This window comes from Cyprinodon variegatus, unplaced genomic scaffold (assembly GCF_000732505.1).
Source record: "Cyprinodon variegatus isolate N-32 unplaced genomic scaffold, C_variegatus-1.0 Scaffold1006, whole genome shotgun sequence".
Taxonomy (NCBI): Eukaryota; Metazoa; Chordata; class Actinopteri; order Cyprinodontiformes; family Cyprinodontidae; genus Cyprinodon; species Cyprinodon variegatus.
Window position 1 is genome coordinate 122,625 of NW_015151459.1, and position 20,237 is coordinate 142,861.

Here is a 20,237-nt window from a genome sequence, read left to right on the forward strand (position 1 = left end):
CATTCACTTTATTCACTCGTGTAAAGTCGGGCACCACTTGGGAGAATTCAGAACTACAACTAATTGAACAGCCGCTTCCCTACGACTTATAACCAAAGGGAAACTTTTATAACTCTAAAATGTTTACTGCTGACTTGTCGGATTATCCTTAAAAAGGGAGACCAAAATACAAGACGAGGGTCAGACTGAAGGTGTTGATCTCCACACCTTTGATCCCGATGGATCTGCACTATTCCAAACAGGAAAGAATTCAAAGATGTGACAGGACTTAATACACTCACAAATTCTGTTTCCTTTCCATTATCGGACCATAAAATGTTCTCTGTGGGTGAAAATCATGGGCTGAAAGGAAACAGGGCTTCAGTTTCTTTCTTTAAAGAGACCAATACAGGATTTTACATCAACATTTCCTCTTGAGGAAGAGTTGTGAAACAGAAAGTCATGATTAATGAGAAAGTGTGTAAATCAGTGGCTCTCCTCTTAAATTTCCATCTCACTACTTTCTGTTGCAGATTCCAATAGGGAAGAACGCCAGAACTCCAGTCCTTCAGGTCCGCTGCCTGACCTGCTTCCCCAGAATGAGATATCATCCCGGGCTTCGCCGCCCCACCAGCGACGCCCCGGGGGAGCGGCGGTCCAGCAGCTGGATGTGCTGAGAGTGGCCAGCCAGCTTAGGGTGATCGGAGACGAATTCAACGCCAGGATCGTCCACAGAGCGGTAAGAAAATAAGAGTTGTACTGAGGTCTGAGGTTGGTTTGAGAATGAGAGCGTTAAATGTGCTTCTACTCTTGAACGCTCCACAGCTGCACTGATTCTTCTTCTTCTCATGCAAGCACACAACATCTATCTTATCAGACCGGTTTGGGTCTGTGTGGCTAAACACATTAGTTGGCTGCTGTGGAGACAGATCAATATTTGTAGCAGGCAATCAATGACGTCTGTTTGCTAAGTCTGTATTTTTTATCACTTATTTATAGTAATATTGACATTTAAATTTGCTGACTCCTAAACTTCCTTTACAAAATGCTTGTTTTAGACCTTTTCCCTTTTTTTCCTTTATTGGCATCATTTTCACAAACTTATTCTCCCCAAAAACAGCGAAAAATAAGTTTTATTATTGCAGGAAAAAAAGAAATGAGTCAGAAATCCATTGGAACATGTCAGTACTTTCCCCTCCTGCTGCTCGTCTCCTTTGTTATTTCCTTATCTCTCTCTCCTCCCTCCCGTGCTCTTGATCGCGTGAGGAGGTGGCACTAGACCTCCTCCCCCCACCACCTCCTCCCTCACTATCCCGCTTGTGCACATAAACAAAGATGACGTCAGCCGCACTCGCCTCTTGCTTCACCAGGACACAGACAAGCTCAGCAGGGCTCAGAGCTCCTCTCTCACTGTCTGTCAGTGAAAAGAATCATTTTCTCTGTGTGCGTTTTTTTTTTTTTTTTAAAGAAATCTGCTCTGACCTCATTGCCCACAATCCACCAGCTCATTTCGATAAAGATCGAAACAGTTCGTAAGCTGCCTGTTAGGAATCAGAAGCAGGTCATGTAGAAATGGCACATTCGACTTTCATCATAGCTGGACAGTGAAAAAAAAGGAATCCAGCAAAAGCATGAGAGCTGCGTCGGGATAAAAGTTGCAGCAGCAAACCGTTCTCTGGTTGCATGAAAGATTACTGCCATTATGTCTTTTTTTGTAGCTTGAATGTTTCACAGCCTGATGGTTTTCCTATGAGGTTTTATGTTATGTTTATTTCTGATTTTGATCTCCCTCTGTCTTGCAGCACGTCGCCCCCCAGTGGCAGGACTGGAGAGACATCTACAGGGGTCTCTTCAACTTTATGGCCCAAATGTTCAGCGCCCTGTACAGGCTGACATAGGCCTCCTTTCTGGACCTTTATTCTACATTTTGGGCACGATGTACTGTTGCTAAGGCGTCGCTGGGATAATGATCATCTCATCCTGTGTAAGAGGAAAGAAAGGAATCGGCTATTAGAAGCTGACCCTCTCTGTCAGTCAGTGTGCTGGATCAGACTGCAGCTGACGGACGGATGGACTTTTTGTTCATTTTGTAAAATATATATATATTTTTTTTTGTTTTTGTCCTGTCTTGGGGGTCAGTTCTCTGTGTAGCAGGTGTGAGTCTGTGTGAGGATTTGTTAAAGATGTGGGTCAAACTTTGGTTTGTGTGACTGAGAACATTTAGCTGTGAAATCAGCCATCTTTACGTTCCCCTTTAACTACAAATTAGAGCTCCTCTCTTTCCCCACAGACCTGATTTGACCCTCGTCTGATGTGCGAGTTGTGTTTTTTCTACTCTGCAACCCGTGCCCCGTTCCCTTTTATTTGAAACTGTGAAATGAGACGCTGAGGTTACATTTGCAGGGAATTTCTGGGTGCAAATCTACTATCGCGCAAAGAGCAGATTGAGCGGGCCGTCCCACTGATCTGGAACTGCTTTGCTTCACCACTTAAACGTGCCTTCCTACCTGAGGCTTCACCTCCAACATGGTGACAATCAGCGGCGCACACATTCACTCAAAGTGCTTCGTTTTTGCAGTCAGAAAATAGAAAAAGCAATTTGCGTTCAATTCAAATGTGGAGAAGACAGATTTCCTCCCTCAGTTTTGACTGGCAGGTTGTTTACAGTGTTCACAGCTCCACCATCGACTGTAAATAGTCTTTTTTTAAAACATGAATTTGGGTTCACTTATGAAATCGGTGCGCATTAAAAGCAGTTCTGTGAGTTTTTTTCTGGTTTTACGTTTCTATTCCCGAGCGTTCCTTGGTAACAGTTGGAATTTAAATCCAGTGGATTTGAAAAAGGTATTCATCGAGCAGCAGAAAAAACGTTTCATTCTCGTCCCTTTTTTTTTCTATTTTCTGATGATTTAAGAAGTTGAAGAGAAAATATTAATTGCTCATTAGAGGAGCGTAATTTATTTTGAAAAAAAGAAACCTGATGCTCTTTTTTTTATTTTGTTCCTTGTTTTCAATGACGATGTATTTATTTTTGTATTAACTAAGACTTAAGTTGTACTAAATTTGTATAAAATAAAAGACATGCCGTTGCACACACTCTGAAAGGAGGAAATAAATCTTTTTAGATTTGTTGCATGAAAGAAAAAAAGAAAAAGAGCTTAGATCACGGTGCAGCTCAGAACAAAATGAAAGGGGTGTTCCAGCTTTGATGTGTGCTGCAGATAAGACAGAAAGTTCTCAGATTCTCAAAGCTAAAAAGAAAAAAAAAACAATGAAGTAGAAATCTGGCACTAAAGAAACATCCCTCAACAACTTGCAAAATGACTGAAAAATCAGGTTTCGCTGTAATTTGGACCTTACGGTACTGAGGTTATAAAAAGGGTTAATGTATGCACTGTAACATACTTTGGGTTCATGTTTTTCGGAGTAAATCAGAAAACTCCAACTTCACAAAAGCTGTTCTCTCATTCTTGGTCAGTTGTTGAATACCTTGCCGTTCCTGAACAGCGGAGCCATAATATTGTGTATTTTGTGTATTTTCAGCTTTTTTCTATTGTAAGATTTCTACATGAATTTTGTACTTTTTTGTTTATACAATAAAAGTAAAGATAAGAAAATCAGATCTTGTTTTGAGTTTTACTTTCAATATCACTGATCATTTCAGGAGGAATTATTAAGATTTGTAAAAATATTTAAATCGTTCCCAATACCAACCAAAAAGCTGAGCTATTTTTAACCACTAAAACAAAAAAGATTTTTTTTTAAAAGTGCCACATATAAGCTTTTATACAGGTGGTCCACATCATCCAGGATTGTATCTATTTCCAAAAAAAAAAGAAAGTAAACCTTGCTTTTTTTATAAGGGCGTAACACCTATCTTGTTTTTTAACTTAATGCAAAAAATAAAATGAAAAATCACCATAGAAGTGTCTGTCTCTTTAGATAAAGACACCCTATCATACACCGGCTCCTAGAATCACCTTTTTTTTAGCACAATTGGTCCATGATCCTGTTTGTGGTGTTTATGGAAAGGGTCTCTGCCAAGACTCAGAACACAGGACGCAGTATTCAGGCAAAACAGACAGTTGGATTACTCAAAGGCGATTATTACAATGAAGAGGCTAGGGATCTGCCGTAGCAGCGGCTACTGAGGCAGGAAATTCTGGAGAGAGGAAACACAGGTTAGTGACCACAATAACCTGAAGGAGGATGAAATTAACACACGAGTCACTCACCTGGTTTAGAGTACAGTCCGTGCCCAGAGAGCAAGATTGATACCAACTGGTTGGCTGACCAGACACCGCGGTTGCCGCACAGAGAATGCCAAACACAGAAGACTTGAAAGTTACAGAATTTACAGGATATCTGATCCAAGCAGACGACGAAAGGCAGGATAATTCAGAGAGCAAAGTCAGGAGGCAAATCCAGGTGCAGTCCACACGTAACCAAGTCTGAAGACAGGGCAGGCAAACAGATCAGAACAGGAACAGGCAGGCTCAGAGGTCCAACAGCAAAATGGGTCAGGATCAGGCAATCAGAACACAATCAGTAAAGCTACAATACTCTCACACCAAAGACTCAAGGATAATCTGGCACTGAAGACCGAGAGCAAGCAGTTTAGATAGAAGTTTGAACAGGTGGATTGGATGAGTGGTAAAATAGAAACTGGGCAGAGATAGGCAGGTGAATGGAATTTACAACTAAGCCAGTCATCAGTGCCAAGGTCATGACAGTCTCATCTGGACAGGCTGGGATGAGGGTCAGCTCCTTTTAAGTCCGAGATGACAGGGTTCTCTACTGGGAAATCAGATTTTTGTTTACTAGAGATTAACAGATAAATGATTCCAATGCAATAATCTAGGGACTGCTCCAGTTTAGTGTGGTGGATAATAGGCTGAAAAACAAAAATTAAAGCTTTGGATTTAATGGTCAATAAACCTTCTGACTGAGGTGTGGATCATGACCACAAAAACAGATCATGGATAAAAGCAGCTGATAATAGAGGTGGGAGATGTGTCAGTTGGAAGGAGGTTAGAGTAAAGTTTTCTCTGATGCTCCTCAGCATCATGGTTCTGGCATCTGACTGGGATGCTCTTACAGTATACGCACCTTTGGATGTATTTTGACGCCCTCAAGATGAGTTGATTGTTGCTGAGTGATGTCAGTTTTTTTCTTCCTGGGGCCCCTTACCTAGGCCATCTGTACTGTAAGAAATGAGCTAAATGGTGGACAAATGGATCTAATTAGAAAATATTCATGTGGATTTACTGCTATTTACCTTTAAAACAGACAGACAAATGGAGAATGAAAAACCCAAATCTGGTTGAAATTTTTGTTTTGGTTGGTTTCATGTTTACTACTGCAAAACAAGACAGAATAAAACTAGGGTAGTGTACTGATTAGTTAGCCCAGGGAGCCACTGCTCTTTTCAGGGATTAGGAAAGGAGATTAATTAAAATATGCCCCTTTAAGCTCATTCTGCCTCCTTAATTAAACCTTAACTCTTATCTGTCAAGAGAAAAACTCCTCCTTTGCTTCAGGCACTCGACAAAATACTGGCTGATACAAACTTCTATTTTTTTTCTTATTTTGTTTTGTTTTGCCAACCCAAAGTATTACTTTAGGTCCCCAGATTCTCCAATGTTTTCCTTTTTCCTCCTGTTCTTAGTTTAATCCAATCAGAAACCCCTGCTGTGTGGTCACTCTCTCTCCCTCCTCTTAGCAGCAAGAAACACCAAAAACAATCTCTTGCTGTAGCCAATCAAGTCGCGCACGCTGCTCTCTGTGTGCCATGTGATTGGTTCATTCTGACATTTAAGGGAGGATACAGGCTCCCAGAGCTTCCTGATGACTCAATAACAGAGGATCAGCGGATGGTTTAGTTTGAAGATCAGCGAAGATTTTTTCATTACATAAAAACTGGTTAACAGCCTGTAACAATTAGAAAAAAAAGCTTCTCTTTCTCAATATTAATGAACGAATATCCATTAAAACCATCAGATTCATTAAAGGGACTTAGAATTTAACAGCAATATGAATATACAGTATGTCACAGTTTTGAGTTTAATAGTTAAAAATGTTACTGTTGTCTTGCAAGGTTGAACCTTATATGGATTTATTTTATATGAATGTAAAAAAGTGATAATGAGTTCATCTTTAGGCAAAATGTTACCTGCTGATAGTTGTATTTGAGTGACTGAAGTGGAAAAAAAGTAGAGAAGATAAACTCTGTCCTCGTTTTAACACAGATAACCTTCGGCTTTCATCAACCACAGGTGACAGTCAAACAGATGAACGTCTGTGGTGGAAAGTTAATGACAAAACTTTCCTAAGAGCAAAGCTATGAGCCAATCAGATAAAGCTGGCATGGAAATAAAAAAGCTATCTAGCCTTTTATTCACAATCTTAAGCAAACATTTTCTTTTCTTCCTCAGGTTAGCCGTTTTATTTGTTGCACATTTGACAACAAATGTCAAAAGGAAAAGTCTAAACATAGTAACTGTCCATGATATCCCATTGATTCTGATCTTATCGGAAAACCAGAAGTTAAAACATTCTGACGAACAATATGAGATTCAGAAAAATAAGTTTTCCATATGGAAAAATACAGGAAAAACATTAAGCTTTTTTTCTTACATTATATTATATACATGGCACCACATATTAGGTCTATATGATTTACTCTTGAAAGTGGCCGCTTTTGCATTTATTTCATAAAATTGAATTAATTTCACAAGAACAATGTGAAAACTATGTATATGGTTTATATAAGTACATATGTCAACAGGTTTTCAGATGTTTTTGTAAGTATGAAACAAATATCATCCAATACATCTGTTTTGTGCATAAAGTGAATATTTTTAGAAGCACAGTGCAAACCAGAGATTCTAATCAGAACTGAACTGAGCAACATGTCAACCATCAACTTCCCCACAGGCTTTCATAAAAGCTATATAGAACTCAGATAGTTGGAACTGGTATGTCCATGCATTGTTTACTGTCCAGCTTGATTGCATGTTGTATACTGAACATGCATTTTTATAAATTAGGGGTAACAACTAGGGTTGCCAACTCCCTTAAAAAAAGGGACTCCTCATGTGCGTGCCAGCTGACCCGATTGCCTTTACCTCTCCCGGCGTGGTGATTTTTTTTCTGCCCCCCTTTGTGTGTAAAAAGATTTTTTTTAACTACTTGACTCAAATCTGCATTAAATTAGATGCATATTTGTAAGTGACATGAACACATGGAAAACAATTTATTATCTATCAATTCACTTTAATACAACCTAACAAACTTTGCTGAGTAAAATAACTATTTTAAACATAAGCCTGTCCTGCTTATCTTCAAACTGTAAAAATGAAAATAAAACAATAAATAAATAGTGCACATTTCTGGTGCAACAGCAAACTTGAAAACATATCTGTGCTTTAAATGCAATGACTATAGGCTACAGTTGTAAAACAGAAAATAATCATTAGCTCAATGCCACATAATGTGGCAAAAGCCTACATTTTCCACTTGTATTTCCTCTGAGCTCTTGCAGCAGTGACCTGTTTGTCTTTGAGTGCTGCAGAATAAAACTCTGAGCAAGATAGTTCATAACTAAGGCTGACAATGAGCTCAGCTTTAATTAATTCAGTGGAACATTTGTTCAGCACATCAGTCCATTTGTTTTTCATTAAGGAGAAAATCCTCTCCACAAAACCGGTGGAAGATGGGATGCTGAGGACAAAGGACACAGCAGCTTGGATATTGGGAAGGTCAGCTGCCTGAAGATCCTCCATCCACCTCTCTGCTGCTCCTTTGGACTGCTAGGATTCCTTTTCCCACTAAGTCAGCATTTAAATTACTCCATTCGTCCCTCATACTGCTCTGTTGTCTACCGCTATCTTCTCCGTGAGCCACACTTGGAATGGTATGAGGGTATTCTGGATCGTTACATAGATCATTGGTCATCAGGCAGGACTCGGCCCAGGAACAAGTTTACTGTAAGTTTTATATCTAACATGCCCATTTTCTTCATTTTTCATTAACTTTTTACTGACTATTGTTTTACTCTCAATGTGATACGGGACAAAGTGAATTCCTTTTCCACTAAATATGGGACAGGTAGTTCTATTTCTAAATACGTAACGATTCTGTTTTTCAAGGGATGGTTGGCAACCCTAGTATCAACCTCTTCTGTGACCTTTAGATGTGCCGCCTGCATAATGGCTTAGCTTGCTCACTAGCATGCAGTGAGGGGCTTGATCTGAATAAATCAACTTGATAAGGACTCTTAAGTCCTCTTAAGCAGAAGTGTGTTAGCAGTTGCCAGAGAATGTGCATTCTGAATAGTGCTAGCAGTAAAACAGGTAAGCTAGGAAAGCATCATGTAATTACTGCCATGGTCTTGTTTCTGTTTAAGTTTTCTTTAGAGTTTCCAGTTTGACTCGGATTCCTGTTTTTCTTTGTTTTCTGGTTTTATTGGTTTAATTCCTATTTTGTTGTGTTTTCTGGATGTACTTGAGTTCTTAGGTATTTGTTGATTGCCCTCTGTTGCCCTCTTCTGTTGGTCTCTTTTTCCCTTGCTCCTTTCTAGAATCATCTGTTCACATCTGCTCCCAATCAGCTCCTTAGTCCAGTCTTTGTTCGGTCTCCCATATATACTCTGCCTGTGGAGTTCCTCAGTGCTGGTTTCTCGTCTTTTCCTGGCTCCCCACATGAATTTCCCCCTGAAATAATCTGGTTTTTGGTTGCTTATATTTTGTACTTTTATTTCATTAAATCTTCAAGAACTCACCTCTATCTCCTCACCTCTGCATCTGGGTCCTCAAAACCTCAACCCAACTGTGACAATTACGTCCGGAAACCTAGATGCTCTAAGAAAACCAGTCAGTATCTGGTGTGACCACCATTTGCCTCACACAATGCAACACATCATCTTCACAGAGTTCATCAGGTTATCAATTGTGGCCTGTGGAATGTTGTTTCACTCCTCTTCAATGGCTGTGCGAGGTTGCAGGATATTTGCAGGAACTGGTACATGCTGCTGCGATCAGACTGGCAACCTGTTCAGGGTGTACCCTGCCTCTCGCCCGTAGACAGCTGGAGCACCCCTCACGACCCCACTTGGGATTAAGCATGTCTGAAAATGGATTGATGGATGGATGGTACATGCTGTTATATACGCCGAACCAGAGCATCCCAACCATGCTCAATGTGTGGCATGTCCGGTGGGTATGCTGGCCATGCAAGAACAACAACATGGGGCCTCTCATTATCCTGCTGCAACATGAGGTGATGTTCTGGGATGTATGGTACAAAAATGGGCCTCCGGATCTCGTCACTGTATCTCTATGTATTCAAAATTCCATCAATAGAAATGCACCTGTGTTCTTCATCCATAACAGATGCCTTCCCATACCATAACACCACTTGATCCACAACATTTACAGCAGAAATCCGTTCACCCACACAACACCACACTTGCTGTCTGCCATTTGCCCTGAACGGTATAAACAGGGATTCATCAATGAAGAGAACACCTCTCCAACATGCCAGACACCACCAAATGTGAGCATTTGCCCACTCAAGTTGGTTACAACGACAAAATGAAGTCAGGTAGAGACCTCAATGAGGGCGACGAGCATGCAGATGAGCTTCCCTCTTTGTGGTAAAGTTCTTTGGTTATGTAAACCAATTGTTTTAGAAGCTGTCTCAGCAGCTGGTCTTAGATGATCTTGGAGCTAAACATGCTGGATGTGAAGGTCCTTGGCCTGTGTGGTTACACATGGTCTGCAGTTCTGAGGCTGGTTGGATGTACTGCCAAATTCTCTGAAATGTCTTTGGAGATGGCTTATGGTAGAGAAATGAACATTCAACACACGAGCAACAGCTGGGTTTGACATTCCTGCTGTCAGCGTGCCAATTGCACGCTCCCTCAAATCTTGCGAAATCTGTGGCATTCTGCTGTGTGATAAAATGCACCTTTCAGAGTGGCCTTTTATGGTGGGCAGTCTAAGGCACACCTCGGCACTAATCATGGTGTCTAATCTGCATCTTAATATGTCACACCTGGGAGGTGGGATGGATTATCCTAGCAAAGAAGAGATCATTATCACAGATAAAAACGGTCTGTGAACAATATTTGAAGGAAATGGTTATATTGTGTATGTGGAAAAAATGTTATAGTTTTAATGGGCGCAAAACCAAAAGTGTTGCGTTTATATTTTTGTTGAGTGTACATATGTTTTAACTCAACCAGAATATTTCGACTTTTACTATAAGTTAAATCAAAAATGAAAGATTTAAGATTAAAGGTGCACAGCATGTCTGGTGCATTGAGACCTGACAATGGGTCTTCATCACTTTGGGGAAAAATTGATGAAGAGCCATGTATACTTTAAAACAATAAATATATTAGACATAGTAGTTAGTGTGCTATTGGCATTTTCTAAGTTGCATAATTCAGTTGCATCTTCCAAAAAAATCAAGTCTGAATATAACAATCACATTTTTGATATTTTATTTTTGTTTTGTGGAAGTTTCCAAAAATTTCAGCAAACCATAGAAAATGTGTTTTTATAAGTTATGTTTTTCTCTCTTTAAAAAAAGGTCACATAATGTTTGCAGCTCTAAACTAGTTCTGTTAGCTGGACTGAATATAAAAATGGCTCTTTGGATTACACAGATTGCAGATCGCTGAACTAGACTATCCAGATCAATCTCTGATTTAATGGGGGAAAAAAAGAAATACCACCACATGGTGAAACGTGTACAAGTAGATGTAGCGGAGTCATAGAAAACTAATAGAACCAACATTCATTAGACACATGCTGAGGACTCTGCTGCTGCCTTCCATTCATCCATTCCAGTGCTCAAAGTACACTGCTCAAAAAAGAATAGTGAACACATAAGCAACACAATATCCTCCATCAAATCAAACTGTCCACTTGAGAAGCAACACTGATTGACAATCAATTTCACATGAGTTCTGTAAGGGGAATAGACAACAGGTTGAAAATGTTGCCAATTAGCAAGACACACTCATTAAAGGAGTGGTTCTGCAAGCTGGGACCACAGACCACTTCTCAGTACCTATGCTTTCTGCCAGATGTTTAGGTCGCTTTTAAATGTTGGTGGAGCTTTTACATCATTGTGGCATGAGACAAACTCTATAACCCACACAAGTGGATCAGGTAGTACAGCTCATCCAGGGTGGCGCATCAATGCGAGCTGTGGCAAGGTTTGTTGTGTCTGTCAGCGTAGTGTCCAAAGACTGGAGGTGCTACCAGGAGACAGGCCAGTACACCAGGAGATGTCGAGGAGGCTGTACGAGGGTAACAATCCAGCAGCAGGACCGCTACATTGGCCTCCCTTAGAAGGGAGTTGTGCTCACACCCTGACATTGTGCAGGACATTTGGCATTTGCCAGAGAACACCAAGACTGGCACCCTGTGTTCTTCACAGATGGAACCAGATTCGATCTGAGCATATGTGACAGACGTAACAGTCTGGAGACTCCGTGGAGAGTGATCTGTGGCCTGAAACATCCTTCAGCCTGAAGGGTTTGGCAGTGGGTCCGTAATGGTTTGGGGTGGTGTTTCTTTGGAAGGCTGCAAAACCCTCCATGAGCTCGCCAGAGGTAGCATTACAGCCATAAGGTACCGAGATGAGATCCTCTGATCCCTTTTGACCACATGCTGGTGTGATTGGCCCTGGCTTCCTCCTAAATGCAGGACAAGGCTAGACCTCATGAGGCTCGAGTTTGTCAGCAGTTCCTGAAAGATGAAGGCATTGAAGCTATGGACTGGTAGCCCGTTCTCCAGACCAGAATCCGATTAGGCACATATGGGACATCATGTCTCGATCATTTAACAACATCCTGTAGCGCCACAAACTGTCCAGGAGTTGGATGTTTTAGAGCAGGTCTGAAAGGAGATCACTCAGGAGACAATCTGCCACCTCATTAGGAGCATGCTCAGGCATTGTAGGGAGGTCATACAGGCCCGTGGAGGCCACACAGAATACTGAGCCTCATTTTAAGGACATTGCATCAAATAACATAATTTTTCCACTTTAGTTTTGTGTTTTGACTCCAAATCCAGGCCTCCATTGGTGGATAAAATTGATTTTCCATTGAAGATATTAGTGTGATTTTATTGCCAGCAAATCCAACTTTTTACATAAAGTATTACCGGTAAATGAGAACATTTCGCTCATTCAGATCTAGGATGTTATTTGAGTGTTTCCTTTATTTTTTTTTTGTATTGTGACAATAGTATGGAGTTCATTTAAAAAGGTCATTCATTTCATTAAACGGTATCACGATGAGCATTAAGAATAAAGCCAGCTTAACATATAAATGCAATTTTTTCTGAATACCTGATAAAATTGTCTCTGTTGTTTAAAGCAAAAGTTTGCTTTGAAAGGGGATAATCCATAAAGACATTGAGAAAAAGAAACAAATCAGCTAAAATTATCTCCAGTGTTTTGAATTCAAAGCAAAACCAGAAATGAATAAATACCATTCATATGGATTGAAGAAAACCCAGAATAGCAGACACTAACCCCATCATCAGCTCCAGGGGAATCAATGTTAATGGTATTAAGAGGACGGCTGAGAGAGGCAACTTAGACTGTGAAACATGGGTAAAGTCCCATGATTCAGAGGTTTCTCTCACTGTGGTGTTGGGTCTATAACACTTAACACTTATAACACTTGAAAAGATGCTGCCTTAAGCTGAAGAGGAAGTGCTGTTGCAAAGTGTCACCTAAGATCATCACCCCAAACACACCAGCAACGGAGCATCATCTTGATTCCAGAATTAATCAAGACTTTAATTTTAATAGAATTAAAGTTAGGAATCGCTCGGCACAATCCCAGATCATTAATCGGATTTAAAATATGTACGCTGATATTAAAGATGCAGATTCTGAAGTAAAACCAATTTGTTTGGGATTGATCTAGATTCAACACTGTATTTAAGAACCATTCTGCAATTTTATTTTTATAGTAATTTAAAGATTGCTTCTTTAACTTAACTTTCCAGTTTGGCCTGAAACTAACAGGCCAACAGCTTCCTGGAGAGCTGGGATGTTTTTCAGTTATAAACCCAACTTCACCATTAAAAACTTAATAGTTTGGAAGTAGCTGTATATATATATATATATATATATATATATATATATATATATATATATATCTCCTTATAATAGACATATATAATCCTTTCCAGATTGGTGCAGCACTTCTAAGGTCATGCGGATGTCTGAACTGTCTTAACTCATTTTATTGACAGAGCAAAACAAAAAACGTTTTATGGAATTTTTAAGGCCTAAAACTATGAAGTCATATTTAAAAGAAGAGTGATAAAAGAAGAGTCAAAGAGAATCTGTTTACATCATTTTATTAACAAATGTAAAAAAAACAACAACACACGGCATCCTACAACATCTGTGACAAGAGTAAAAGCCAACAGACTTCGTTTGTGTTTGAATTCTGTTGATGACTAATCTGGTGGAAAAAAGAGAAGCCATCTTTGTGTCCTAAACCGTCCTCAGATCAGATTCTGGTCCTCATCATCAGTTTGGTCCGAAGTAGTCGACCACTCCGTTACCTTTACGGCCGTCAAAGAAAAAGAAGTTACGATGTGGAGCGTCGCGTTGGGAGAGAGCCTGAAGAGAAAGACGACGATTAATTTGGTCTGACAGCTACAATCAAAAGAAAAACTGAAAAACAATACTATAAAGGAAATTATACACATGGAAGGTCTGGATTCTTTGAAGAAAGACATTTAGAGCAGCTGAAAACTTTGATCTGTCCTCTCAGTACTTCAGAGGTCTTATAGATTTTTTGTTTAGTGTGAGGAGCTGCATTGGCTGCAGGTTGCAGAGAGTTTCATCACCACTTCAACAGTCCGACCCTGAAACGTCTGCTCCCTCTAACCCAGACATGAACCTCTCTGATCGCGCCAGCTTCATACTGCTGTGCAATTAGCACCAAAATAAGAACTTTACATCTTTCTAAAAAGAGAGAAACATTAAAAAACCCTAAAGATCATGATTTCTGAAGGACAAAGCTGAAAAATGCCAGTTTGTGTTGCTTTATACTGATAAAAAGCTTTATGTGTGGAAGCATCAGAGCAGCTTGACTTATTTCACAAGCAGTCGCTACATCTTTGCACCGACGATCTCTTCCACGCAGAATAAAATAGCTGCTGTATTCCTGGATCTTACCCAGTAACCAGGCGAGAGGCCACATGTCAGCTGATCCGCCATCTTCATCAGTTTCAATCTCGTTTTGACAGAGTTCATATTTCTAATCTGCTAAAATAGCTCAGCTGATGTTTAAAAGCTCACCTTGACCACCTCCTGCCCGAGAACTCCACCCACGACGGCGCAAACTGGAGACATCTCTGAGAAGCAGTAGCTGAGGACAAACAGAACAGGAACAGGTTAAGGTCGAAGTTCAGTTAGTCAACATGTAGTTCTGTCTCCTTCAACCCCAGTCGGCCTCAGCAGATGGCTGCTCACACTGAGCCTGGTTCTGCTGGAGGTTTCTTCCTGTTAAAAGGGAGTTTTTCCTCTCCACTGTCGCTACAAGCATGCTTAGTTGTATGTTAATTGTTATATAAAATGGGTTCTAAAAAAAGTTGTAACTGTAACTATACGGTTGTATGTTTACATCACTTTTCTTCATCACAGTGTTTTTTTTTAACTGCACTTAAAAAAGAAATGAAAGAGTCTAGAGAGCGGTACTAAAACGAAATTTACAAAATGACAAAATAAAATCTGTCTAGAATAAGAAAGAAAAAAAAATCATAATTAACAGAAACAAATGTTTAGACACATCTACCTGTGTTTAAATCAAGTACTTAATGTTTTTCACTTTTAATAATATCCTCATGTTTTGGACAAGTCTATAGTTTAAATTGACATATTTTCATAAACAAATGACTGACATTAAGTGTAGCAATTTTGCACATTTTAGCAGCGCTGCTAAATCAAACTTGTCTAAGTTGCCTGATTATTTACATTATTATCAGCAGCAGAGTTTTATGTTACCATTAAAAGTCAAAGCGATCAACTGGTGAAACAGACAATGCTTCACTATTTTTGAACCAAAATAAACACCGCAGCAAAGCTTCAGGTCCAAATGGCCCAAACCTGGTTTATCTTCCTCTAAATCTTTATGGTCTACGGTTTGATGGTTTTCTCTGCACAGATTAAATTAGTTGGCTTTAAAAGATGATTCCTCGTAGTTTGATCAGGACTAAAGTAAATCTGGTTCATGTTGTTTTTACCAAAAAAAAAAGAATTCATCAAAAAAAATTAGGGAAAACCACAATACATTCAGAGTTTATTTTTGTAGGATGGACATTTACAGGTGATGTTTTGTTGGTTTGCTAAATCTGCAGTTCTGGATTTGTTTGTGAAACCAGAGTCACCTGATGAAGTCGTCACTAAGGAGGTCACTGCTCAGCCCCATGGCTTCGAGGACGTCGTCTCTGATCTGTCTCAGCAGCTGGCTGTCGTCGGCACACGACTCGGGGTCGGGGTCGCGGCCTTTGTCTGTGCGAAACTTCAACAGAACTGCGGATGTGGAGAACAAATAAAAACAAATGAAAATAGGAGGAAGGAGGTGACGGGTCACAGGCTGGAAAATAAGCTTCAACCATCCAGCTAAAGCAAGATTTTCCAAAAAAAAATCTCTTGCATTATTGCCATTTGTAATTTCATCAGACTTCCACTCTGATTTATCGCGGCATGGAAAGACGTAGCCTCGACTGTCACTCTCTTTGAAACAGGATAAAAATCTAACTGCGGTTGCACCATCAACCATTTCATCCGTTTTGGCCTACGTTTCCTCCATATCACATTAAGAGCGTGCTCCTGTAGGCTCCAACTCACAAACATAACCCCCCACTTGAATTCAGGAAGGAAGCTTTATTTCATCCTGTGACGGACTCAAAAAAAAGAAAAAAAAAAAAGAAAATCTGAATTGAGCACTTTATTTGGTCATGAGCAATATATCAGACTTCTTGGTGTGCACAAACATCAACACCTCGCCCACATGTTTCCTGCTCGTCCATTAAGTTCAACCACATAAGGAAGTGGAGTCCTCCCACGGCCATTTCCACCAGCATAGTGTGCAACACACACACACACACACACACACACACACACACACACACACACACACACTGGTGATGGCAATGAATCATTTCACACCTCAGCTCTGCCCTTTTATGACAACTTTTTTTTTTCAAGAAGAAAGTTAAAAGCCTGGCACAAATGGCATCACACTGAGGTTCGACAGGAAATCAAACACAATTTCATAACAATATAATATCATCAGCATAAATGGAAATATGATAGTATCTCTCAACCCACACGAGTAGCAGTGACAGTTTGATGGGATCTGAAGTCAAAAATTAGATTAAAAAAACAATGGACACCTTTATTATTTACAGCGAATCAACATCAATTAGGATAAACTAACATTTGGTCAACTAGGATTACTAAAATAATAAAATCTTTACTGACAATTAGAATGAGGACTAATTTGTTTTCTTCCATTCTTTGAATTTAGAAGTTTATACGGTCTAAGCTTCCAATATATGGTTTAATAAACTTCTAGTGTTATTTTAAAACAGCAGAGTTAAATTGAAACGAACCTGTGCAGTTTTTTTTAGACCACATATATATAGTGGGGCCAGAAAGTATTTAGTCAGCCACTGATTGTGCAAGTTCTCCTACTTAGAACAATGAGAGACGTCTGTAATTTTCATCATAAGTACACTTCAACTATGAGAGATGAAATGAGAAAAAAAAAATCCAGGAAATTACAGAATTCTATTGTAAATTATGGTGGAAAATAAGTATTTGGTCAATAACTAACATAACTAACATAACCTTTGTTGGCAAGACAGAGGTCAAACGTTTCCTGTAAGTCTTCACCAGGTTTGCACACGCTGTAGCTGGTGTTTTGGCCCATTCCTCCATGCAGATCTCTGCTACACTGGAAAAAAAATCAAAATCTAGATAAAAATGTTTTTCTTAAAATAAATGCATTTTTTATTGAATTGAGAAGGTAAAAGATACATTTTGCCAATGGAACAAGACAATTTACATTTAAAATAAGAAAACACAATTGCATTGTCTTATTTCAAATGCATTTTATCTAAATATCTTATTTTAAGAGTAAAACTACAAATTCCATTGGCAAACTATCTCATTTACCTACTCAAATTAAGGGTAAATACACTTAATATAAGAAATTTTTTACTTATTTCTAGATTGTTTTTCCAGTGTAGAGCAGTGATGTTTCAGGGCTGCCGCTGGGCAACACAGACTTTCAACTCCCTCCACAAATTTTCTATGGGGTTGAGGTCCTAGACTGGCTAGGCCACTCCAGGACTAGTGTTGCATCAATACCGATACCAGTATCAGGCTGGGCCCCGATCCAGCACTAAAATGGTGGCATCGGTGAGTACCAACAAATAGGGCACCGATACCATTTTGAGAGCCAAAAGTTTATTCAACTATTGTCACTCATTCCAGGTAGGCAATAAAAAGTTCTACTGGATTCACTTTGTATTAGTCTTTTTCCTGCACAGCCAGGTATCGATGGCATCGGCGAAACACTATCCAGGACATTGAAATGCCTTTTACAGAGCCGCTCCTTCGTAGCCCGAGTGGTATGTTTGGGATCACTGTGATGCTGGAAGATCCAGCCACGTTTCATCTTCAAGGCTCTAACTGATGGAAGGTTTTGGCTTAAAATCTCATGATACAAGGCCCCGTTCATTCTTCCCTCAACATGGATCAGGTTTCCTGTCCACTTTGTAGAAAAACAGCCCCAAAGCATGATGTTTCCTTCCCCATGCTTCACAGTAGCTATGGTGTTCTTGGGACGCAATTCTTTATTCTTCTTCCTCCAAACATGACGAGTTGGGTTTTTAGCAAAAAGTTTCATCTGACCACATGATATTCTCCTAATCCTCTTCTGGATCATCCAAATGCTCTCTGGCAAACTTCAGGCGGGCCTGGACATGCACTGGCTTGAGCAGGGGGACACGTCTGGCACTACAGGATTTGATTCCCTCTCTGTGTAATGTGTTACATAAAATAGCCTTTGTTGCTTTGTTCCCAGCTCTCTGCAGGTCATTCATCAGGTCCCTCAGTGCTGTTCTGGGATTTTTGCTCGTCGTTCTCATGATCATTTTGACCCAACGGGATGAGATCTTGCGTGGAGCCCCAGATCGAGTGAGATTATAAGAGGTCTTCTTTGTCTTTCATTTTCTTAGAATTGCTCCCACAGTTGATTTTTTCACACCAAGCTGCTTGCCTATTGCAGATTCACTCTTCCCAGCCAGGTGCAGGTCTACAGTTTTCTTCCTGGTGTCCTTCGACAGCTCTTTGGTCTCGGCCATGGTTGAGTTTGGAGTCTGACTGTTTGAGGCTGTGAAAAGGGGTCTTTTATACAAATAAGGGGTTCAAACAGGCGCCAATAATACAGTAATGAGTGGAGAACAGAAGAGCTTCTTAAAGAAGTAGTTGCAGGTCTGTGAGAGCCAGAAATCTTGTTGGTTTGCGGGTCACCAAATACTTATTTTCCACCAAAGTTTACAAATCCTAATATTTTGATTCCCTGGATCTCTTTTTTCTTATTTTGTCTCTCATAGTTGAAGTGTACCTATGATGAAAATTACAGACCTCTCTCATTATTCTAAGCAGGAGAACTTGCACGATCAGTGGCTGACTAAATACTTTTAGGCTCCACTGTAACGTAATGTTTCCCTAAGTGACATCATGGGAAAATCATCGGTTTATAACTATACTTTCTATCCCCCGGCTACTTTTCCTTCTTCCCTATTTGTCTTTGCTGAACTTCCCATCGCCCTCCTTCCCTCTTTCTCTAAACACCTTTTAATTTCGAGGATTTCTTTAAATACTTGCCAGGACGTTAATATTGAATCATTTTTCGTGTATATCTCCAGTTGTTTGTTAATAAAAGTGTCAGTGTGACATTTGGGACAAAGCTTTTTGATCATACTACTTTGGTGCTAAAGGTAATATTTCATCATATGCAGAAATGCCAACAGTTGACATTGGAAGACATAAAAAAGCTAGATATTTTATTTTTAAGCTGCTATTTCTGCTTTAATGAGATCAATGACTTTTAGTGAGAGAATCTAAATCTTTGTTAAGATGCTAAACCTGGTGAGAGAATCTTATTGTTCACACCTAAATGACTTCAGTCTTCAAAAGGTTTCAAAAAGCAAAGAACATGTTATTACTCTAACAGCAACATAAAAAGCCAGTTTACAGATTACAAAAGCTCTCAGAGAATAAGGAAGGTTTGGGAGACATGTTGTGCCGTCTAATGAAACTACAACCTAAACGTGGACATAAAGGCAGCCTGAAAAGATCATCCAGACTAGGGGTGCAGGGTTTATCAGAATCAGGCAATGCTGGTTATTATTAAAGGATATCGGTCTCGATCTGATACAGAAACTGGAATAACATTAACAACTGATATTTATGTCCATTTAGTTTCCGTTTATGTTTCAAGAGGGATTGATCATGTGGTATTTGTTTAGTCATGTAGGTCAGGATTGACGTTGTATAAAGCAGCAATGTTGGTTGGTTTACGGGCCATTTACAGTGAAATAATTATATCGATGTAACATCAGGAAGTATAAGCTGCTGTACTAAAGGGAGACAATAACTACATTAGTTATGTAGCCAGTTAGTTAGAGCGGGTTAGAAACAATAACAGTATATATAAACATTAACAACCAAGCCAAGCAAGGTTGGTGGTAGGGTTGATCTTGTTTTAAAGGTTATATTTAAATAGGGTTATATTTTAAATTCAGCGTTTTTATCCCTTGGTCCTATTTTCAAATATATAAAACCACAATAAATAAATAAATAATTTGGCTGATATGAAAAGCTTGTGTTGTGATACATTTGTCCAAAATAAACGACAGTCAGATTTGTGGAGAGAAACTAAAATGTTTGACGAAAGTAAGACACACCAAATATTTACAATATTATTGTTAAACTGGTTTTGGCATTGTGCAATTATAATTACTTTTGGGTGATTTAAACGACCCCAAAAGAGAAACATTTATTTTTATGCAACCTATGCTAACATTAGGAAGTTATTTAACACATTTTTAAAAAGTTATTTTGAATTCAGTTTTCATCTGCTGGTCTGCAGATGATTAGACACAGAGAAAAAAAAAAAAAAAAAAAAAAAAAAAACT

At 39.4% G+C, this 20,237-nt stretch overlaps 2 protein-coding genes across 2 annotated transcripts in view; one reads left to right on the forward strand and one right to left on the reverse strand.

The window, feature by feature from the left end:
- Positions 1–3,405, forward strand: part of LOC107100754 — a 12,844-nt gene extending 9,439 nt beyond the window's left edge. The window contains exons 3-4 of the mRNA XM_015399381.1: positions 513–718; positions 1,782–3,405. Coding sequence (XP_015254867.1) covers positions 513–718; positions 1,782–1,877 — 302 coding nt within the window. The 3' untranslated portion in view covers positions 1,878–3,405. The remainder of the gene's footprint in view (positions 1–512; positions 719–1,781) is intronic.
- Positions 3,406–13,353: 9,948 nt separating this feature from the next.
- Positions 13,354–20,237, reverse strand: part of sae1 (SUMO1 activating enzyme subunit 1) — a 20,719-nt gene continuing 13,835 nt past the window's right edge. Inside the window, exons 7-9 of the mRNA XM_015399378.1 lie at positions 15,411–15,555; positions 14,323–14,392; positions 13,354–13,638 (exon numbers count right to left, since the gene is read on the reverse strand). Coding sequence (XP_015254864.1) covers positions 13,546–13,638; positions 14,323–14,392; positions 15,411–15,555 — 308 coding nt within the window. The 3' untranslated portion in view covers positions 13,354–13,545. The remainder of the gene's footprint in view (positions 13,639–14,322; positions 14,393–15,410; positions 15,556–20,237) is intronic.